The sequence below is a fragment of the Leopardus geoffroyi genome, chromosome B3 (assembly GCF_018350155.1).
Source record: "Leopardus geoffroyi isolate Oge1 chromosome B3, O.geoffroyi_Oge1_pat1.0, whole genome shotgun sequence".
In the NCBI taxonomy this organism is placed as follows: domain Eukaryota; kingdom Metazoa; phylum Chordata; class Mammalia; order Carnivora; family Felidae; genus Leopardus; species Leopardus geoffroyi.
In genome coordinates this window covers 38,208,270-38,232,032 of record NC_059337.1, presented here as the reverse complement: position 1 = coordinate 38,232,032, position 23,763 = coordinate 38,208,270, and the positions used below count along the sequence as shown (strand labels likewise).

Below are 23,763 nucleotides of genomic sequence, written 5' to 3'. Positions count from 1 at the left end.
TGCCCTTCAACTGATGAATGGGTAAAGAAGATGTGTGAATATATATACAATGGAATGAAAAAAAAGAATGAAAATAAAAAGAATGAAAAAAAAGAATGAAATAAAAAAAGAATGAAATCTTGCCATTTGCGACAATATGGATGAATCTAGAGGGTATAATGCTAAGTAAAATAAGTCAGAGAAAGGAAGTCCATATGATTTCACTCACAGGTGGAATTTAAGAAAACAAGAACTAAGAAAAAAAAAAAGGCAAACCAAAAAACAGACTCCTATATCAAGAACAGATGCTTCCAGAGGGGAGGCAGATGGGGGGGGGGGGGGGGAGGGATGGGTGAAACAGGTGAAGGGGATTAAGAGTACACTTACCATGATGAGCACAGTGTGATGTACAGAAGTGCTGAATCACTATCTTGTACACCTGGGACTAATATAACACTGTATGTTAACTGTCCTGGAGTTAAAATAAAAACTAAAGTTCCTTCTAAGAAAGTAGAGTAAAATGTTAAAACTTTGGTCTCTACATTTTAATATTTTCACAAGTGGAACACACACTTTCACTGCATCCCTCTTGAGAGCAGGAATAGTACGTTAATTGTCATTTTAGCTACAGTAACTGGTACAAAAGAGACGAGCTGTGCTTCGTATCAGGCTATACTTTTCCAGAATGGAAGTAAAATCTTCATATAAATATATATGAGGTGGAAAGAGGTCTGGCCCTGGAGTACAGACACGGGCTCTCACAGCACATACAGCCTTGCCTTCAAGCATCCTGAGACTTCATTTCCCTTTAAAGGTCTACAATGTGGGGTGCCTGGGTGGCTCAGTTGGTTGAATGTCCAACCTCAGCTCAGGTCATGATCCCGCTGCTTGGGGGTTTGGGGGTTCGAGCCCCCATGTGGGGCTCTGTGCTGACAGCTCAGAGCCTGGAGCCTGCTTTGGGTTCTGTGTCTCCCTCCCTCTCTGCTCCTCCCCTGGTGGTGCTCAGTCTCTCTCTCTCTCTCTCTCTCTCTCAAAAATAAACAAACATTAAAAAAGAATTTTTTTTAAAGTCTACAATGTAAGTCTGTAATGCCCTTTTATCTGATATCAGACACCCACCCAGAATACTGAAAATAAGGCCTTTGAGTGACAAAATGAAAAAAAGTTTTCCACAAAATCCATGCATGCACTTTATCCATAGCAGAGGCCTACTGATTTTTATTTCATGTGCATTTATAACAAACTTGGTTATCTGGTTATGAAATATTTCCCATTGTTGGTTAAAAGCAGTAAAAGAGATCAGATGTTGAAAGAAAGAGAAACTGGAGAAACCCTAAAGGTTCTTCTTCCTGATGTATGAAATGAAACCAAACCTTCCCCAAAAAGATCAGATTCAATCCAAAATCATTCTATGGCCTAATATCATGGAACACTTGACAAACATCATTCATTGTGGTCGTCTCTCTTATACCAAAATTAGCCTCAATTCATGATTAATTTAATTCAATCTTATAATAAAACAGAAGGAATGCTCGGCAAATACTGCAGGCTAGTGGTACCCACCATTTCCCTATCAATAACCTGAGAAGAAATGATAAAGCCCTTTTATAGTTCACTTTTCCTTACAAGTAATGTCTTCACTGGCAGTCTTATTTTTTTCTCTACAGAATATTAACGGAATCACAAAGGCTATCTAATTTTTTTTTTTTTAACGTTTATTTATTTTTGAGACAGAGAGAGACAGAGCATGAACGGGGGAGGGGCAGAGAGAGAGGGAGACACAGAATCGGAAGCAGGCTCCAGGCTCTGAGCCATCAGCCCAGAGCCCGACGCGGGGCTCGAACTCAGGGACCGCGAGATCGTGACCTGGCTGAAGTCTGACGCTTAACCTACTGAGCCACCCAGGCGCCCCAAGGCTATCTAATTTTAATCAACACAAAAGTTGGCTTTGAGTTACCTAAGAGGAATTTTACATATAGAAACAAAGTGGATTATTTTACAGAATTCATTTTACCCCCAAGAATGCTACCATACTTTAAAGTACTATAGAGTTACTATTTGCCAATTATAGGTAATCAACTCCTTCAAGAAGTGACTGTGTCTGCCAATTCTGATCCTTAAAGCACACAGAGTACCACAGTCATCAGAATATTCACCAAATATTTCAGAGACTGGCTTTGAAATGACTTTTATATATATCAGTAATGGAAATCCAAACGCACGTGATTATTTTGTAAAGTTAAATACATCAAGAATTTTAAGAATCTTGAGCAAATTCTATGTTCACTAGAGGCAATATACGATAGAAAGTAATTTATGATGTGATGTTAAATGAAAATATCAGGATAACATTTATATTAAAATATTATATGTAAAATATAAATAATATACATTTTATATATTGAATGTATTAATTTTATGTGCATATACAATCCCAGACTTCAAGCTATACTACAAAGCTGTAATCATCAAGACAGTATGGTACTGGCACAAGAACAGACACTCAGATCAATGGAACAGAATACACAACCCAGAAATGGACCCCCAAACGTATGGCCAACTAATCTTTGACAAAGCAGGAAAGAATATCCAATAGAATAAAGACAGTCTCTTCAGCAAGTGGTGCTGGGAAAATTGGACAGCGACATACAGAAGAATGAACCTGGACCACTTTCTTACACCATACACAAAAATAAACTCAAAATGGATGAAAGACCTCAATATAAGACAGGAAGCCATCAAAATCCTCGAGGAGAAAGCAAGCAAAAACCTCTTTGATCTTGGCCGCAGCAACTTCTTACTCAACACGTCTCCGGAGGCAAGGGAAACAAAAGCAAAAATGAACTACTGGGACCCCATCAAAATAAAAAGCTTCTGCACAGCAAAGGAAGCAATCAGCAAAACTAAAAGGCAGCCAAAGGAATGGGAGAAGATATTTGCAAACAACATACCAGATAAAGGGTTAGTATCCAAAATCTGTAAAGAACTTATCAAACTCAACACCCAAAAAACAAACAATCCAGTGAAGAAATGGGCAAAAGACATGACGAGACACTTCTCCAAAGAAGACATCCAGATGGCCAACCGACACATGAAAAAAGCTCCACATCACTCATCATCAGGGAAATACAAATCAAAACCACAAGGAGATACCACTTTACAACTGTCAGAATGGCTAACATTAACAACTCAGGTAACAACAGATGTTGGCGAGGATGCGGAGAAAGAGGATCTCTTTTGCACTGTTGGTGGGAATGCAAGCTGGTGCAGCCACTCTGGAAGACAGGCTGGAAGTTCCTCAAAAAACTAAAAATAGAACTACCCTAAGACCCAGCAATTGCACTACTAGGCATTTATCCATGGGATACAGGTGTGCTGTTTCAAAGGGACACATGCACCCCCATGTTAGCAGCACTATCAACAATAGCCAAAGTATGGAAAGAGCCCAAATGTCCATCGATGGATGAATGGATAAAGGTTCTTTTATCCAGAAGATGTGGTATTTATATACAATGGAGTATTACTCGGCAATCAAAAGAATGAAATCTTGCCATTTGCAACTACGTGAACGGAACTGGAGGGTATTATGCTAAGTGAAATTAGAGAAAGACAAAAATCATAGGACTTCACTCATATGAGGACTTCAAAAGACAAAACAGATGAACATAAGGGAAGGGAAACAAAAATAACAAAAACAGGGAGGGGGAAGAAACAGAAGAGACTCATAAATATGGAGAACAAACTGAGGGTTGCTGGAGGGGTTGTGGGAGGGGGGATGGGCTAAATGGGTAAGAGGCACTAAGGAATCTACTCCTGAAATCATTGTTGCACTATATGCTAATTTGGATGTAAATTTTTAAAAATTAAAAAAAAAAAAGAAAAATATCAGGATAAAATTTATATTAAAAATATTATATGTAAAATATAAACATAAATTATATACATTTTATATATTGCATATATTAATTATATGTGCATACATTTAATTTTATTTAAATATTTTAACATTTAATTTACATATATTTAAATTTTTATATACAAAATATGAAAATGTAAATTATGTATAAAACATAAAAATTATATATAAAATATCAGGAATTATATCAGGAATTATAAATATCAAGAATAAAATTATATGTGAAATATAATTACCATTTTTCTTTTTAAACGTAAGTATTGGAAAAAAGACTGGAAGGAAATGCACAGAAATGTTAACAGTACTTGTGTCTGGCTGATGAGACCATGGATGACATTCTCTTTTCTCCATATGCTAAATCTTACTTAATGAGCATGCACTAAAGAAAAAGAAGTATGCACTATTTTTTTTTACAATGAACCAATTTTTAAAAAAGAAAAGAAAGGGAATAAATGGAAGGAGCACTGTTAAGGGGTAAGGAAACGGCATAGAGTATAACAATAAGTGTTATAATTAAACTTTTACCCTGGCAAAGAACTTTTTAAGTGGTCACAAACGGCAACTAAGTTATAGAATATTTGTTGTTGGAGGGGCATCCTGCCTAATTCTGTCATTCGACAGGTACAGAAAAAATATATATACAATTGTGTGATGCTTCACAATTGACACAGTGCTTTCAAAATGGCACCTGTCCTTCAAATAATCCTGTGAGATAGGCTCATATGCACCATTTGTAGGCCCAGGAAACTGAGGGTTCCCAAGATAATGTGCTTTGAAAATAATGACTGCCATTATCTAACGTTTACCAAATGCCAACCTCTGGGGTAAGCACAATTCTGCGAAAATCATCACCATTTTACAGATTCGAAAACTGAAGGGTGAAGGTTAAGTGTTAAGGTTAAGCTATCACACAGCTGAGATCCACTCATTTAAAACAGGAGTCTTGGTTACAATCAACTTCACAGAATCATTTACTCAAAATGCTGAGCCTATGACCCAGTCCCATGCTCTTTCTACTACACTGGTCTCGCCTAAGGTTTCTTTTAAGTCGTTCAGTTTGACAGCCACTGTGAAGCTTTGCCTCTGGAAAGAAACTAGGCCAGTAACACCCCAAAGCCAATGCTGGATGACAACCTACAGTAAATAACTAGAGTGGAGGAGACAAGGCGAAGTCACACACAACAAGGAGGAGCCAAAAGGAAACCTACTCTCTACCTCAGGAGCAGGGATAGCAACAGACATCCCAATTCCTGCACCTTACACCCGCGTGAGTGGGTACAATCTCCAGAGCGCCTTGCGGTTCATCTCAAAGGTTCCGCAACAATCCGTGGACTGGGCGGGGCAGGGATGAGTCCCACTTTGCTGAAAAAGCTGGAAGAAATGCAATAGCGCGCCGGGCGGGCAGAAAAGCAATGAGTGTGAGAGCCAAGGGAAGACACCTGCGGGGCCTGGGCACCCGGACCGGGTCTGAGCTGCACCCGTGGAGCCTCTGGCCACCGCCGAGTGGAGGAAAAGCTCAGGGCCCGCGGCGGCGACAAAGGCACAGAGGGAGACCGCGATTCCGAGGCTGCCGCCCGCCGAGGCTCGGAGAACTTGAAGGTCGGCCCGGGAGCCTCGCTACTCACGTTGGACCAGCCGGTCTCCGGTGAAGGTGGAAGAGCAGCTAGTGACAAGCGCACAGGGGACGCCCGCAGCCATAGCTGCACTAGCAAGTCAGTTCCGTCCCGGAGCCGCTTCCGCCTTGGGCTGCACCACGGCTACCGGTGCGCGGGGGAGACACGCAAGGAAGGGCGCGTTCTCGGCAGGAACCCGCTACGCTGACTCCTCCCACACCCCTCTTCCGCTCCCGGCGTAGAACAGGCCGGGCTGCGCTTGGGGTTGCCATGGAGACGAGCACTAGCCGCACCTGGCTTGGGCGCCTGGAGACCGCGCCTTCTCCGGGAGGTACCGCTCCCCGGCCCTAGCCATGGCACAAGAGACTGAAAACTACGACCCCATCGGATCGATCCTAATCCAGGTGGGAAACGGGCCTTTCCTGACCCTGCCCAGCTAAGATACGTACGAGCGAGGCGCAGCAGCGCAGATCCACTCGCGCCCAGCCTTTTGGAGCGCCGCCCCTAGACTGCCTCCAGCATGCGAGAGGCACTGCCCCTTCGAGAACTCCCAAATATGCCAACCCGGACCTCTGCCGAGAGCCTAACACGCCTCCCGTGCCGCACCCTGCAGGTTGCGCTTCAGAAGCTCGACCGTCCGTTCTGCCTCTGGTAAAACTCTCGAGACCGTACACCTCACCCCCAGAACCTTTACTTCCAAAAAGTCAATCTTACACCGAGGCACCATTTTAAAATGTTATATTCTGAAAAATCTGAACCCATGATATGGGGGAGGGGAAATACAAATCAGGCACTTTGGGGAGATGGTAAGAAATTTGGGGAGAAGTTGAAATATGTTACTTTTCTTATGCACCTAAATTTTGTGTATCTAAAAGGATCTTGAAAATAAGTTAGGCCCTGGGGATGTAATGTATAGCATGGTGACTATAGTTAATACTGTACTGTTATATTTGAAAGTTGCTAAGAGAATACATGTTAAAAGTTCTCATTATAAGAAAAAATTGTAACTATGTGTGGTTATGGATGTTAACCTACTCTGACATTTCGCAGTAAATATAAATATCGAATCAGTATGTCGTACGCCTGAAATAAAACGTTATATTTCAATTATATCTCAAATAAATAATTAAATAAAAGCTTGGGAACACAGGAAAATATAGTAAAGATAACTTGGATTGCCCATCAAGTTTAATTAAGTCTTGAATAGAAATGTGACAAATTTTAAAAACTCCAGGAAATAACTTTTTCTAACCTGAGTGGGGGGAAATATCAAGAAAGTCTTAACTTCTCCAGGATAACTCAGTTTGTGACAATTACACTCAGATTTTTCCCAAATGGTAAAAGCATTTTGTTTTTTCACGTTTACATATGGTAGCTTTAAAAACATCTCTACATAAATCATCACTTTTAACTTATATTTAGCTCCATTTGTCTAAGGCTTGAAGTAATTTGCCTAAATTCATTCCATTCTGACTCATACTCAGATCTGCAATGGATTTTCCTGCCAGGATATTGGTCTCTTACCTCCCACCTAGGAGAGAGTTCTTTAAATTCACCTTTTCCAAAACACAAACCCCTAAACTCGCCAACTTCATAGAGATTCCCGTTACGAATAATACCCAAATCTTTTTACCTCACCTTTTATCATCCTCTGTCACTAGCATCCTAGATGACTTTAGCCAAACTACAAAGTCTGAGGGACCAGTCCCCACAAAACTGCTCCCTCTTCTACATGGGCCTAAGTTCAGAAGTCCCCAGAATCAACATCACGTAAGGCCGGCTATCGACAAATTTGGGGGCCCTGACCACCTTCATACTGGCTAATTTGCTAAAGCAACAGAATTCAGGAAAGTGCTATCGTTACCATTACATACCATTATCCTTACCATAATACCATTACAGTATTATAACACCAAAAGGATACAAATTAAAGTCAGCCAAGGAAAGACATACATAGGGCAGAGTCATCCTATCCCCTTGGAGTCATGCACGGCTTTACCTCCTACAAGCTGTGATGTGTGACAGTATATGGGAGTACTGACAACTAGGGAAGCTCACCTAGGACTTTGATGTCCAGAGTTTTTCCTGGGACTCAATTACACACTGCCCGTGTTCTGACCTTTTATCTTCAGCCCGTCCCAGAGGTCACACTAATGCCTTTAGTCTCCGGTTCCTCTAGAGTTTGGAATGGACACTGTGTGACCCAAGGCCCCCATCAAAAATACATTGTTAGGCTGTCTGGTAACCAAAGACGCGAAGCAAAGACACTTATCAAGCAGGACACTTGAGGGGCCTAGAGATCACCTTTCAGTATCCAAGGGCAAAGGCCAGACCTCTTGTTGGGTAAAGCTGATTCTTTACTACACATACCCCTTCTAAATCCAGGGCCCATTTACAGACTCCAACAGGAACGCTCGTGGAGATTCCTACCCTGCAACAGCCAGTTTCGCCTACAGTATACTTCATGTTGACTACAGGGACAGTTCTGTTACTCTTTAGTTTTCTGTATTTCTCCAGACCTGGAACATCTCTAAAAAAGAGACCAGAATCTGGGGAGAATTCTCACACCTAATTTCATACTTTCCCTTGAGATAATTCTCTTTCCCAGGGCTGCCCCCCTTGTGGTTTAGAACAGTGTAGAGTAGGGTATTGCCTGAAAGGCTAGAAGCCTTTTCACTTCAGAGGGGGACCCAGAGGTAGCTATTTCATCAACGTAGGCTATACCATCATAATATTGATATCTTTTATCATTGGATTGTAAAATGGAGCAGGAGAGCTCAGAACAGTCATATCCAGGCTGCTCTTTAGACACAGATAAAATTCTCCCTGGTGATGTGTAGAAAACGTATATAACAAAGAAATGAGGAAGACCTCCCCTACTTTCTCACCACGTCTGAAGTATTTATGGGCATACAGCCCTAGTCTCAGACACGCAGCGTGGATTCCACTTGTGCCTGGGGCTGTGACTTACATCCTTTAAACAGGTTACTATTCAACAGTACCTCTAGTGGAAAGCACTATGTTGGGAGTCAGAACACTGAGGTCTGACCCTGGCAATGACATTCTTCCAGGTGGGTAACTTTAGGCTAATCATTTCACCTCTTTGGGCCTCAGTTTTCTCTTCTGTAGGAGACATAGCTTGAATAAGATCCACTTCTGACTCTAAACTGAACCAGTTTGTCCAAAGCTACATAATTTCTAAAAAAAAAAAAAAAAAAAAAAAAAAGCTACATAATGTCTTTTAATCATAAAGTGGACTTCCTTTATTATCAGCCTAGGCATTCAAATTCTTTCTATAATTATATAAAAATTATATTATATAACTATATATTAATATATTATAAATTTTAAGGTACTTTATATGATATATATACATACACAGTTGCCAGAAAAGCAGAGGTACTTCAAATCTCCACTTGCTTCACCCTAAACAGGTCTGTGTCTCAATCAGAAACATTAAGCAACCCCTTAGGCCAGTGATTCTCAAAGAGCGATCCCAGGACCAGCATCTTCAGCACTAGCTGAGAACTTAGGAGAAACACAAATTCTCAGTCCCCATTCCAGACCCACTAAATCAGGAGTTCTGGGCGTAGAGCAACCCAGCGATCTGTTCTTATAACAGATAACTCTAGGGGCACCTGGGTGGTTCAGTTGGTTAAGTGTCTGACTTCAACTCAGGTCATGAACTCATGGTTCCTGGGTTTGAGCCCCACATCGGGCTCTGTGCTGGCAGCTCAGAGCCTGGAGCCTGCTTAGGATTCTCTGTCTCTTTCTCTCTCTGCCCCTCCCACCCCCCCCCCCCCCGCCTTTCAAAAATAAATAAATGTAAAAAAAAAAAATTTAACATAACTACGGCACACTCAGTTCTGAGAACTTCTACTTTAGATAGTATTCTAAAATGTAAACTGTAATATGATTTCAAAGAAAAATCACAGTAATCAAAGCTACATAGTATTTGTCGGGTATTGTGCATGGTTCTAAATGCTATATGTGTTTTAACTCCTTTAAGACTTAAAACAAAGCTATCCATTAAGGACTGTTATTATTTCACATTGTGGAAAAGAAACTGACCAAAGATGTGTATTGTGGGTAGACCCATATACATAGAAAATGCAAGCAATCTTCTCAAATCCTTTCAATCTGTCAATCCTGGTATAAAATAAAGTCTTCCCGGGGCACCTGGGTGGCTCAGCTGGTTAAGTGTCCAACTCTTGATTTTGGCTCAGGTCATAATCTCAAGGTTCGTGAGTTCGAGCCCTGCTTCAGGCTCTGTGCTGACAGATCAGAGCTCACACTTTGGATTCTGAGTCTTCCTCTCTCTCTCTGTTTCTCCCCCACTCATGCTCACTCACTCTCTCTCTCTCCCTCTCTCAAAAATAAACATTAAAAAAAATTTTTTTAATAAAGTCTTCCCTTGCCCCTTTTTACTCCTCTAGATACTTAAATCCTGCCTTTTCCACTGAATTTTCACCAGTCTTTAACTTTGTATATTTATAAATACACATTTGTATATTTGTAGATACAGTGCATGTACTGGTTAATGGTTAGGCATGAAGGTTCTGGATTCACACTGCCTGGATTTGAGTAGTTCCATCAAATAACCAGCTGTGTTACCATGCACAAGCTACTTAAGCACTTTACACGTCAGTTTCCCTCAAGTATAAAATAAAGATAATAACATGAACTCTGTCTTAGGAGTCTTGTAACAATTAAAATATAAGATAACATATAATGTATAACACTCAATAGATGTGGGTTTATATTAGATAGGGTCTCTTGCTTTTTAATATCACTTAGTTTTCTGTTCATTCTGTGCCTTTTTAAGATTAGCCTGATTTTTACTGGAAGAAAAGGAAAAATTAATTTCAGCCTGTCTTTTTAACCAGGACTACTCCATTCTTAAACTTTTTTTTTTTTAATGTTTATTTATTTTTGAGAGAGAGAGAGAGAGAGAGGGAGACACAGAATCTGAAGCAGGCTCCAGGCTCTGAGCTGTCAGCACAGAGCCCAATGCGGGGCTCGAATGCACCAACTGCAAGATCCTCACCTGAGCCAAAGTTGGATGCTTAACCGACTGAGCCACCCAGGCACCCCTGGGACTTTTCCATTCTTAACTAAAACTTTATGGGTGATGCTATAGGGCAAATAAGTTATGTCTTGTTTCCCTGTTACAGATGGATTTTTGGGATATCCCATTTTACCCAGCACAGGATTGGGTCCATTGATCCTGGATGACTGGATAATGATCTAGTCATTAATTCAGTCTCCAATAATGTATGTTCTTTTCAAAAATGAAGCGAGCTGGACTAACATGTACTATTATCTGGAAAATACAATAGATGATGCAAATTAATAATAAAATATGTTGATAAAATATCTAAAATACTTCAGAAAAAAATCTTTAAATACACATAACCAATGTTCTAGTTATAAGCTCTTTTTGTGTGACTTATGAAAACACAAGCCTCATATGTTTGGATTTCTCAGGATAGTTCTGATCGTGAATATTCTGTCCCGTTGTCAGATCATGTACCAAAACCACAACCCGCATTCTTACTTTTGGTTCAGGACATAGGGTTACCATCTCCACACAGAGCTCTACGAGGCAGCCTGTTGTTACCTGCTTCTTGCACTTTTAAGTCTCTAATTCAGGCTTTTTACAGTGTCAGCTGCATCTTTCCTCAACTGATCAGAACAGTGAGGCTGTAACTGTAGTAATAATCATCATCATTATAATTAAGAGAGTTGCCAACTTTACTGACAGCTTGACACTGTACTGAGAGCTCTAGATTATCTCAAGCCCTAGTGACAACTCTGTTAGGCAGGTATCATGTTTAGCACCAGTTGACAGAAGAAGAAACTAAAGTACGAAGAGCTAAAGTAACTTGCCCAAGGGGATAGATCCCACGCGCGTTGATCCTGAAACAGGTTACGGCAGGTTCGTGAAACAGTCTTGGAGAAGTGGGGTGCTGAGTCCGGGAGGCCTCCTGCATGCTTTCTTTTATTAATAACTCTTACAAGCTTTGTTTTTATACTTTACTAATGATCATCTGATATCTTTTTAAAACATCTTTATAAATGTTTTCTTGACTCGGGGCACCTGGGTGGCTCAGTCAGCTGAGCATCCGACTCTTGATTTTGGCTCCGGTCATGATCTCAGGGTCATGGGATCGAGCCCCACATTGGACTCCATGCGGAACATGGACCCTGCTTGAGGTTTTTCTCTCTCTCCCTTCTGTCCCTCCCCTGCTCATGCTCCCTCTTTCAACAAACAAACAAACAAGCAAACAAACAAAAACACCAACCTTGGAAATACTGGAACTAATTGATATCATCACTGTCTTTCTTATCACCTCCTCCGTCTGGTTTGCCAGGAACAAACAACATAAAATGAAGGGACAAGTGGGCAAGCATGATGAGAATGACTCAGCCAAACCCTATGTTTAGCAGAGATACATAAAATGCAGTTATGGAACTGCTTTTGACAACATGGAATCTGGTTGTGTGGCCAGATTTCTAAATGCTAGAGCGAATCTTCACTGCATTACATCTCTCAAGGGCTTCTTATTAAGCAGCTCTGTCCCCAAACTGTCAAAATAATAATCTTCCTCCTTCTGTGAGTTCGAGCCCTGTGTCAGGCTCTGTGCTGACAGCTCAGAGTCTGGAGCCTGCTTCAGATTCTGGGTCTCCCTCTTTCTGTCCTTCCCCTGCTCACACTCTGTCTTGTTAAAAAATTTTTTAGAAGAAAAAAACTTCCCCCTAGTAGGAAATATACGGAAAGCAATGCATTTGATGACCACAGAAATGATGGGGGACACGTAAAATTTCAATATGATAGATTGGATCCATTTGAAGAAAGAACAGAGATTTAGAACATAATTTTTTTCTTCCTACCCAAGTCTGGTTGACACATTTCCTACAATGTTTGTCTCTATTGCAACTACCATACAAACAGATATGTGGTTATTGAAAGGGGAGAAAAAAAATATCTAGCAAGAAAATTAAAAAAAAAAAAAACTCTTGAGGAAGATGAAGAGAGCAATTCAAATCAAGGAACATTTACTAAATGCCAGTTACGTCAAGGAACTTCACTAGGTTTTACCCTGCAGGAGCGGAGGATTAACATTTGTTCAGGGCCGTCCTATGTGGCTGGCCGTGCACAAAGCACTCTACATGCTTTAACTCATTTTATTCTTGCCACTCTTCCAACAGGTAGCCAATTATCCCCATTTTATAGATGAAAGCATCAAGGCTCTCAAAAACTATGTAACTTTGTCCAGCTCAGGAAAGGAGGAAATAGGATTCTGGTTTATATCTGCCTGCTTCCAAAACCTACATTCATTCAATTTCACACACATTGCCTTAGTTTTATTCAACAGTTCTATGAAGTAGAGTAATTTTTTTTTTCCCCTTGGTAAAGAAACCAGGGGAAATGTGATGGTGTGCATGGACATCACGTGACTGGTGATGGAGCAAGGAATTATGTTCACTTGCCCTTACTGTGTACTAGAGCCGTCACGTGGAAAGAAGTGTAACTGTCCACACAGGGAAGACTTAAACAAACAAACAAACAAACAAAAGAGCCCTTTGGTTCCATGATAAATAACCCAGGGCAGTTTCATTCCCCACCAGCTGTCGAAAGACATTACAGAATGATATGTGAAGCTATAAATAATACTACAAACACTAGAGCTACAAGAAGGAAATTCAGTGCATTCAAAGGATGAACCAAGAAATGCGGGCCTGGACGCGAGGCTCGCCCTTGAGCTGCTTCTTTGTACTTTCCAAATGCCTTTAGACGATCGACGGTAAACCAGCTTGCAGCTTAGCGCCTACGAGCAAACGGTAGGTGTGTTCTGATTTCAATCTGTGAGCCCTCAAGGCTTTCCATGACAATTTGTGCAGAGTACAAATGACCAGATGTGTCTACCAGACTGTGATGCCCATCAGTGAAAAGATGCAAATTCTGATCTTTTGAATCCTTGGCTCCACGCGAATATTCCAAAGTAATCGATACCACAGGCTGGGATCACCCTGTATGTCCAGTTAGACTACCAGAGAAAAGGTAACGGCTGCAAAATGCCTTCAGCAACCCAGTCTGCAGATTGTTATTGGTGTCACTATTGCTGAAACAGGTGTTGGGTTCATAAATTTGCATAACAAAATGCTTTTCTTGTGGCAGCAGCCCACACAATAATTGGTGCCATCTGTATTTATGTATTGAAGTTTGGTTTCTAATACGAATTTGGAGAACCTGGGGATGCCTAATCTCACAGCACCCGTTTTATCGCGAGGGTGGCGGACCTCAGACAGGTGTTCATCGTTTCCAAGGAAAATACAGATTGAAGGAGAATGTTGAAGTGGTAACGTATGCCACTTTTTCTTCACGGATCATTTTCAATTCTGACTACGTAAGACAGAGTCAAGGCCACACGCCGAAAGAGCCGCTTCTGCAGAGCAGTAAACGGGGAAGATCCAGCCAGAACGGAAAACCAATGGGCCCTGTTGACCTATTTACAATTCCCTTTTGAAAAGCTCTGCTTTCACTAGAACCTCTCTTTGCCAGAACTTTTCTGTTTTCTTACCTCTTGGCCGATTAGTAGGAATCCGAGTTTGGTGCAAATTTCATACGAGTCGTGAACTCAACTGTGTTGCCAGGTGAGAAGCAGAAGCCATTCGAGTGGTAGTTTTACCCTTGGATTTGTTTCTAATGGGGGAAGGAAAAATAGAAAATTGTATGGAAGCTTAGTTTTTTTTTCAATCTTTAAGACAATAGTGAAACATTCTAATAAAGAGTATCTCAGAACCATGAAGACAGCTCTTTCCAAGGAACATCATAAAATCTACCTGATTATCCCCAGCAATTCAAGAAAATTGAAAATCTTTAAAAATAAATAATTTTATCTAAAATAAATCTTTAAAATAAATAACTGCAGGGGCGTGTGGGTGGCTCAGTCCGTTAAGCTTCCGCCTTCAGCTCAGGTCATGGTCTCGCGGTTCATGAGTTCGAGCCTGGTGTCGGGCACTGTGCTGACAACTCAGAACCTGGAGCCTGCTTCAGATTCGGTGTCTCCCTCCCCTGCTCTGACCCTCCCCTGCTCATGCTGTGTCTCTCTCTTTCTCAAAAATAAACATTAAAAACTTTTTAATAATAAAATAAATAATTGGGGGTACCTGGGTGGCTCGGTTGGTTAAGTGTCCGACTTTGGCTCAGGTCATGATCTCATGGTTCGTGAGTTCAAGCCCCACATCGGGCTCTCTGCTGTCAGCACGGAGCCTGCTTCAGATCCGCTGTCTCCGTCTGTCTCTGCCCCTCCCCTGCTCGCGCACATGTGTGCTCGCTCGCTCTCAAAAATAAACATTAAAAAAAAATGAATGTTTTAGGTGAACTCTGTATGTATTCTTTCAATAGTTTATATTATTTAAACCTATAGGTCCATGAAGACCTTTATCAGTTAAAGGAGAAATTAACAAATTTCCCGCTTGAGGAAAAGGGAGAGACTCTAGACATTCAGAATCTTGAAACCGCAATCAAAAGGACTGAAATGGGGTTAAAAGTAAGTAGAGCTTTAGATATTAAATAAAGTGCTGGAAGGAGATTCCTCTAGGAGAAAAGAACTGTGGTTCTCACAGGACCCTGTGTAATTCCGTAACAGAGGTGGATTTAGACTGGTCATCAGCTTTCTTATTCTGTTCCTGTCATTAAAATGATGATTAACTGATTGTGAAATGTGCCAGGATGCAAATCAAAGTAGTTAAGGTGTTGGGAATGTAAGATCATGCAGTGACAATCCCTAACACGTGATTCGATAAAAAGAATTAAGAATTTTAAAAATAACTATTAGTCGGCCAACAACATGCCAGACAAAAAAGAATTCATACCAATGCCTGCAGCGAGTTTCTATCAGATTCACTGAGATTCTAAAGAACAAGAGTGTATTTTTCCCTGCTAGCTTAAGTATTTTGAGATTAGTCATTTTTGTGATATTGTAAGCCAGTCGGTACAACTAAAGAGATGTACCACTGTTGGAACAGAAATACAGTACATAGGGACTTCATCATTATATTTATAAAACAAAAATCTCTTAGCACATGCGCCCAAATAAGGACCATCTCCATCTTTGAGACCTCTAACTGTCATTGTCCCTGCTCTGGTCTCAGCCTTTCATTCTAACGAGCTGTCAGCTTCACAGCTCAGCTCCAGAGGCCGTGGGAGATGTGGTGTGTTTTTGTTGCCTCATCAAACTGGCACACCATTGTCCTATATGACCTGATGGTGACAGGGCTGTACCCAGCTGGAGTTTTCGGGTTGGCCATTTTAAATGATCTGTAACCTAAGGGCCAAATTCTTTCTTCGGCTGCTGGCTTGAAGTCCCTATAAGGGAAAGATTACTCCGTGTCTGTCTTGCCTAGTAAGCTTACCTGGCTTAGCGATTTACTGACTATCGTGCATGGTTTAATTTGTGAAGAGCACTACAGGTCACTCAAGCTTTGAGTCTCAATTGTTTATTACGCTTTTTTGGGACAGTTAAAGTCATTTAGCCCTGAGATGCCCAATGATACCTTAGGCATGTAATAAACACATAGCGTGTTGTGTCTTTTGGCTTAATCACACAATTCAGAGTGTTACCCTAATGAAGTAAAGTAAATTAGCTGAGTATCTTAAGTCCAGTCTAATAGCCTAAACTTTCACTTTTCTGTAACAGATTCACATCGAGAAGTATTTAAATGTTGTAAACCATCATGTGTTAACGACTCCTATTAATGATGATAGTTTATATTCTCCTCATGCTTCCAAATGGTAAGTAAAATACCCATGGAGGGGGGGGGGGACAAAATAAGTACAATTTAAAAAAAATCTTTCCCACTCAGGTCAGGTGACCATAAAGACAAAATCTTCTTGGCTTTGTTCATATCCATTCTACTTTCAGTAGTTTCGCAAAAGAAGTTAATGGCAGAATTTGGGCTTGGTTTATTCTGCGTGACTTTTATTACCTTCTAATGCTTAACACCATGACAATTGTTTCAGGGTCCTAGTTTTGGCTGTTTTCTTTAGTAAAAGGTACCCAAAATTCAACTCCTAAAGGAGGTATTTTTTTTTTTAATTTTTTTTTTTTCAACGTTTATTTATTTTTGGGACAGAGAGAGACAGAGCATGAACGGGGGAGGGGCAGAGAGAGAGGGAGACACAGAATCGGAAACAGGCTCCAGGCTCTGAGCCATCAGCCCAGAGCCCGACGCGGGGCTCGAACTCCCAGACCGTGAGATCGTGACCTGGCTGAAGTCGGACGCTCAACCGACTGCGCCACCCAGGCGCCCCTCTAAAGGAGGTATTTTAATGCAAGTCTGTTTTTACGCTATTAAGATCACATTGCACTTTCTTCACAGTTTTTAGCATGTAAGAGGTACTTTATTGTTAAGGTGATTTTGGTATCCAGGGTAAATAAAACAAAAATAATGAAACTTGCTTGAAATATTCATAATGTAATACATCCTAAGAGATGATTTATTAAAATTAGACTTGAGTTAAATTGTCTTGCCTCACTTTGGACCCTCTTACAGGTAGGCTTCCTGAATTTGAGTGTATATAGAGTAAGGTTTTGTGCTAAGCTTAAAAACCTTGTGGCCCTATTTGCATCGTAAACACGTACCAAGCACCGTAGGGTCCAGTTTCAGAAATACGGTAAAACATTGGATCACAAGTAACTTGTTCTATGAGTGTTCCACAAGACAAGCAAACATTTCTAATAAATTTTAACTTGATAAATGAGCGATGGCTTGCAATACGAGTAGTATGTGATGCCGAATGTCACATGATCGCAACTGACCTTATGGTTCTTCTCTCTCTCTCTCTCTCTCTGTGGGACTGTGGGTGATCGTCTCCCATGCTCGGATGCTTGGTCTCACACTGCAGTGTTTGGCAGAAATCAGTGATTTTTCAGAACACTTGAAGGCGCCCACAACACGCACTAGTGTATTTTTTTGTCACTTCAAAGCACCTGTGGACAGTCCTTTGCTTTTCCATACAAGAGTAAGCTTAGAAATGCTTTGCTTCATTCTAGGTCAGGCTGCCTGCAGATATAGACCCTTTCCTCTGCTGCCTTATTGCCAGTTACATTAAATACAGTATCTGACAGGAGTTTATTAATACTATACTGTAGTCAACATCCATGCGAGCATATACAATGGCCCCTTGCAGAAAAAGGTTGGAAAGAAAGGCGGTAAGAAGGAGATGATTACAGTGGAAGTTAAGAAGGAAATCATTGAGAAATACGAATAAGATATGTGAGTGGCCGAAACTGGAAGATTTTATGAGAAGTCTACGTCTTCATCCTGTCTGCAAAGGAAGGGGAGAAAAAGGCCGAGGAACCCCTCACTTCAAATGAGATTAGGGAGATGTGTAAAATGTGGGAAACAGTGCAGTTTTGTGAAAAGCACCACCTGAATAAGGCTATTAATGCGAGCAATGAATCTGTTTAATGACAATGCAATGTCACATTTCCACAAAATCCTCAAAAAGAGGCAAAAGCAAGGGTCATTGGATAGGTTCCTTGTTAATGTTGCACACACACACACGATTCCATTGAGTCAATAGGTAGCAGTGATTCCATTAGTGATAGTGAAAGTTGTCCTACACAATAACCCTCCTCTCTCGTCTCCCTCATACCAGCCACGAAGGTTTCCAAAGGTAAGTACAGGTTAATTTGTTTATTTTTCTTTATATTTTGTGTTTTCTTTATTATTTTGTATTATATTAGGGTACTGTAAACATTTTTATATGAATACTTTTGTGGGTTTTAAAATATTTATTTTAGAAAGAGAGAATGAGGAGAGGGGCAGAGAGAGAAAGAGAGAGAGACAGAATCCAAAGCAGGCTACAGGCTCTAAGCCGTCAGCACAGAGTCCAATGCGGGGCTCAAACCGAGAGATCATGACCTGAACCGAAGTCACATGCTTAACTGACTGAGCCACTCAGGTGCCCCTTTATGAATATTTTTGGGTTGTGGAACGAATCATCCAAGTTTCCATGGTTCTTTATGGGGAAATTCGCTTTGATATATAAGTGCTTTGGATTACAAGCATGTTTCTGGAACACATTATGCTCGCAAACCAAGGTTTTACTGTAGCGCACAAGGAAACATGGCAATCTACAGACATAACCAAGTTCCAGCATTCAGTAGTGGGGAGCAGAGCTTTGGGGTACCACTGTATCAGTCTCCCTTTCCTGCACATGGAATGCCACAGGCATCCATCATTCCTTGTAGAGGCAACTGTCCCTCATCTGTCTAGTTTTTAGTCATTTTATTGCTTTGATTTTTAAATTAGGGAATAAAAAAATGACTTGAAAATAGGTTAATATAAATCTTCTGAAACAAGGAATCTGTAAGGGAGGAACATAATAAAAGGGGTTCTTGGAGAAGAAAATATTGGAGGTCAGTTTCCCAACTTATATTGACGCTTAGTTGGAAATCAAAGGAGCCCTACAAGGCCATGTGGGAGGCCTTTGTAGATGGCAGCCAACAGACAGCAGGCTGCGGCCAATGATTATGCATACAGACATCAAATAAGAAAGCCTCACAATGGAGGGGGTGGGGAGAAAACAGGAAAAGAGGTCTGTCACCAACTCCAATGAAGTTCTCCCATCCTGTATCCAGCTTTCTCTTTGTTCTTCTGTCCTGACAAAGAACAGAGAGTCTGGGCTATATGCAAGTTAAGATGGCTGAAAAGAGCAAACTGTGTAGCAATTATATCCACAGAGAATCAAACAGAAACATTTGGGCAGAGACCTTTCTTCTACAGTTCTTCTCTCTTGCCAAGGAGTGTCCTTGCCCCTTACTAGGGTCTGGAAGAGGGAAGGAAGCCTTCACCCTTAATTGGGGCATGGAGTTGGCTCCCAGAAGTAGTCCTTGGATCCTTTCTCTCCTATTCAATACAATAATATAATCACTGGCCCTCCTGGCAGGAAGATGGGAGCCTGGCAAGTTTGTATGAGCCTCGCAAGCCTGGGGGAGTATATCCATCGTAGCTGTGGCGCTAAAGTAGCATGCAATTTGAAAATGAAATGCAAGGAACCAGGTCAAAAACTGGAGAAAAATCCAAATTGGGTCTTTAAAGTAAGCAGGCCAGGGGCAGGTCCTGGGAGTCCAAGTGTGAGTCACAGGGAGTGGCTCAGGGAGGAAAAGAAGTAGCAACAGCAGACGGAAATGGAAAACAGGAGACCCCGGGGCAGTCAGGAACTGTTGCCTGTGACGGGAATGTTCCCTGGTAGATAGTCACACCAGATTCTGCACTTGCAGGCGTGTCCCCCGAGACCATCGTGAATAGATGTGGCTTCAGAGTTCATATCCTGCTAGGAGTTTTCTATGCAAAGCAGTTTGTAGAACCCAGGATTCCTTCAGGTGCTCATGCCCTGGGGGAGTGACTGGCCAATTCACTGCATTTTTCTTCTGAGATTCCATGACAAAGTTCTTGTAACACCCAAGTAAGAAGGTCTTTTTTCATGATGGATGGCATGACTCACTGAGAGACAGGTTACTTATCTCAACACTGATCAGGAGGTCAGAGAAGAAGACAGTTTATTATAGTTTCGAGCTGGAACAAGCTGAACCTGGCCTTTTATCCCCCATGACCATCAGTTTAAAAATTCGGGCATGCATCCATAATATGTATTTATTTATAAATTGTATACTTATCATATGGCATGAATACACTATAAAATACACCGACAAATATTTAAATGAGACAAACATTAAACAGTTTAAAATATTTTACTTTATTAACAGTACGAAACTTCTTTTGCTAAAAAAGGCTACTAATTAGAATATTCTGGTTGTTTTATCTTGTTAATCACGATGGCTTTATACTGGCTGTAGCTAATAACCCGAAACATATTCTACGCTTAGTGGAGATTCAGCAGAGATGCTGGTTGAATGGAAGTCTGTATTTCAGTTAGTCTTCTGGATAACTTTTAAGTTTTCGGGGGGGATGGATTTGGCTGACTTGTCATAAATTTGATTGGTTTACCATCATTTGCACTCTCTAGCGTGGCTGAAGAAAAGCTCACCCCATGAGTACATGTCGGTTCTGGCATTTTCTTATTTTTCACTGATGCTCCTTATCATTATCTTCAAGATACAGGGTGGTTTTTTTGGCAGGAATCTTTAAGACACTCGTCCATTTTTTCAGGCTTGAGTGAAAACTACATAATAGAACCCATAAACCCACTTCATGAGTAAACTACAGTGTATTCTAACGCTGTGAAAAAATGTGTACCAGTGCAGACCCCACCGTTCGTGCCTTTGTGGTTTGGAGTCCCCGCTCCCAGAAGGCCTCCAGAACCGCAGGTGACATGACCACATGAGGGATCCAGGGACAAGCTGAATATTAAATGGTAGCACACAGTAATTTCTTATTTTCTATATTTCTTATTTGATGTGTAAAAAAAAAAGTTCTTATGTTCTCATCACACAACCAACGGCATTATTTTATGGATTGCCTGGGATGTGGACATCCTGTTTGAGAGGCCACGGGGCTAGAATGATGGTTCTTAAACTTTGGTTTCACTGGCTCCCAGATGGTCCTGGAATTTGCATTTTAACAAACACCCTTGGCATCCCAAATGCAGATTAATTTGTGCTTGGAATCCCAGGACAAGCATAGCTCCCTGGAATCAGTATTCCTTGGCCACTGAGAGGGCCTGCCTCTGTCTGGTCAAGGGCCTAGTCCTGGAAATTCAGCTACCCCATTGCTCTGAAGGGTTGGAGTAAGCCTCTTGCACTAGGAATGAGCCCAGCGTGGCACCTGGGAGTCATGCTGGTAGGACTGTCACTGTCCACTTAAACTGTGAGTCTGGTGCAGTGTCAGAGGCCAGGAGTCCAGACCAGCAACTCCTTCTGAAAGGGGTGCCATTTAATCAGAACTGTGCATCTCTGTTGCTCCTTGGACGGCAAGCACAGTTGCTATGAGTAACTGAGAATCAACATTGTTCCGATATTTGGGGCTTCATTTTAACTATGGAAACCCAGGAAATTGGGAGAGTTTATTCCAAATGACTATTGTCCCGGGATATACCTTAAAAATGACTTAGAACAGACCAGATACAATAGCCATCATCTTCATTTTCACTATCAGTGCGAATTTCATCTTGTGGTCACAATTTTCCTAACACTTGACAGTTTGCAAAGGACTTTGTTTTACCCCATGAGGCAGATGTTTATCCTTTCCTTTTAAAAATGTGCATGCTGAGGATCACAGCCATCCCAGGTCACACTGGTCGTTGATGGTGAGGCCCAGACTTGAGTCTGGTCACATGTGTGCAATGGAGCACTCTCCCACGCCGTGGCTTCCTGGAAACCAAGAAGCCTAATTTTCACAAAAGATGGTTTACATTTTAGCAAGAAGGGAAAATCTGGTCATTGTGTCCAGTAGAAACAAAAACCGGTAGGGACACAGAGTGCTAACAATGGGTGGCCCCCAAATGCAAGATTTTCTTAGCAGTCGTTCAGAAAACAATGATGAGGACATTATCCAAAGTGGCATATTTTCTCCAAAGAGCTAAAAAAAAGCTTCTGTATTGTTTTCCAAATATGTTTCACCACTATCCCCACTTTGGCAGTGATTCTTCTATGTCAAAGTGTGGTTCTTCCTCTCACATGATTGGCTTTCATGGATTTTATTGCTCGTAATATCTGCTCACACTGCTCTTAACGACTTCGCTTTGCTCATTGACACTGGGAGGGTGACTACCATCTGTACCAACACTCTCAGAACCGCACAGAGATCTTCATTTTATAGTCTGTTGTGCCAGTGTTTGAGAAGGGGAGACAAGAACAAAGCAAATAGATGATGGTGAGAAGCAGTGAGAGAGAAAGAAGAGGTTTGTATTACACGGCCAGCGTACATTAGAAGGTACATTTCCCTCGGTAAATGAAGCATCCTGGAGCCCATCCATTCTGGGTTGTTACACGGCAGTACACAAATCCCACTTGTATAGACTATGACTACTACATCCTGGTCATACAGAGGTGAAGCACAGGGAACAAGATGGTAACACTTGGTAATCTACATGAAAGGTATTTGGATGCTAACTGGTCTTTCCATTTCTCTGTGGGTCAAACATTTTTTTAAACAGGGGCAGCTGGGTGGCTCAGCCAGTTGAGCATCCAACTTCAGCTCAGGTCATGATCTCACGGTTCGTGGGTTCGAGCCCCGTATCAGGCTCTGTGCTGGAGACAGCTCAGAGCCTGGAGCCTGCTTCGGATTCTGTGTCTCCCTGTCTCTCTCTGCCCCTCTCCTGCTTGTGCGCTCTGTCTCTCAAAAATAAATTTAAAAACTTAAAAAAAATTTTTAGTAAAAAATAAATTTTTTTAAAAAGCATCAGAAAATGAATAACCAGAAAAACGTTTGCAACAGCCATGACACAAAAATTGCTAACATTCTCTTAAAAAATTTTTAAAAAGTATTCATGCCAATACAAAAAAAAAAAGTTGACAGAGGACAACAAACTACTCACAGAGATAGAAATGCAAATAACCAGTAAACGTGAAAAATGTTCAATCTCACTGGTAAGCCAGAGAAATGCAAATTAAACAATATATTACTGTTTTTTCCTTACAAATTAGCACAACAAATCATTTAAACCATTCTAATAATCAGTGCTGATGAGATAGCAGTAGGACGGGCATACTTTTGTTTTACCACTAAAGGTGTAAGTTGGCACGAAGTTCTAAAAGGCAGCTTCTCAACATGTGCGAGAAGCTTTTTAATTCATTTTTTTAATTTAGTGGTTGTACTTCTAGGAATTTGTCCTGGGAAATGAAAAGAGAGAGACATGTATCTGTGTATGTTTGTTAATTTCAGTGTTCTATTTAATACCAATAAATGTGGAAACAACCTTAAATGTTAATAGTAAAAGCATGATTAAATCTCTAACACATCTGGGGCTCCCGGGTGGCTCAATTTGTTAAGTGACCAACTTTGGCTCTGGTCATGATCTCACAGTTCGTGGGTTCGAGCCCCATATCAGCCTCTGTGCTGGAGACAGCTCAGAGCCTGGAGCCTGCTTTGGATTCTGTGTCTCCCTATCTCTCGCTGCCCCTCCCCTGCTCCCACTCTGTGTCTGTCTCTCAAAAATAAATGGACATTAAGTTTTTTTTTTAAAAATCGATAACACATCTATGTGTGTATTACATAGCTATTAAAACTGATATTATCCAAGAAATTTAATGACATGGAAAAATTCTCACAGTATATGTT

At 41.1% G+C, this 23,763-nt stretch overlaps 2 protein-coding genes across 12 annotated transcripts in view; one reads left to right on the top strand and one right to left on the bottom strand.

The window, feature by feature from the left end:
- AAGAB (alpha and gamma adaptin binding protein) overlaps window positions 1-23,763 on the bottom strand; it is a 115,907-nt gene that overhangs the window by 50,775 nt on the left and 41,369 nt on the right. For 2 of the 5 annotated variants that reach the window (XM_045449333.1, XM_045449336.1), the window contains exon 1: window positions 5,521-5,646. In XM_045449333.1, coding sequence (XP_045305289.1) covers window positions 5,521-5,593 — 73 coding nt within the window. In that variant the 5' untranslated portion in view covers window positions 5,594-5,646. Of the gene's footprint in view, window positions 1-5,103; window positions 5,123-5,520; window positions 5,669-14,093; window positions 14,216-23,763 lie in introns of those variants that run through there. The other 3 variants (XM_045449337.1, XM_045449334.1, XM_045449335.1) reach the window with 3 other exon arrangements.
- IQCH (IQ motif containing H) overlaps window positions 5,751-23,763 on the top strand; it is a 211,544-nt gene continuing 193,531 nt past the window's right edge. For all 7 annotated transcript variants that reach the window (XM_045449327.1, XM_045449326.1, XM_045449328.1 and 4 more), the window contains exons 1-3: window positions 5,751-5,912; window positions 14,943-15,065; window positions 16,215-16,309. In XM_045449327.1, the coding sequence (XP_045305283.1) occupies window positions 5,862-5,912; window positions 14,943-15,065; window positions 16,215-16,309 (269 nt within the window). In that variant the 5' untranslated portion in view covers window positions 5,751-5,861. The remainder of the gene's footprint in view (window positions 5,913-14,942; window positions 15,066-16,214; window positions 16,310-23,763) is intronic.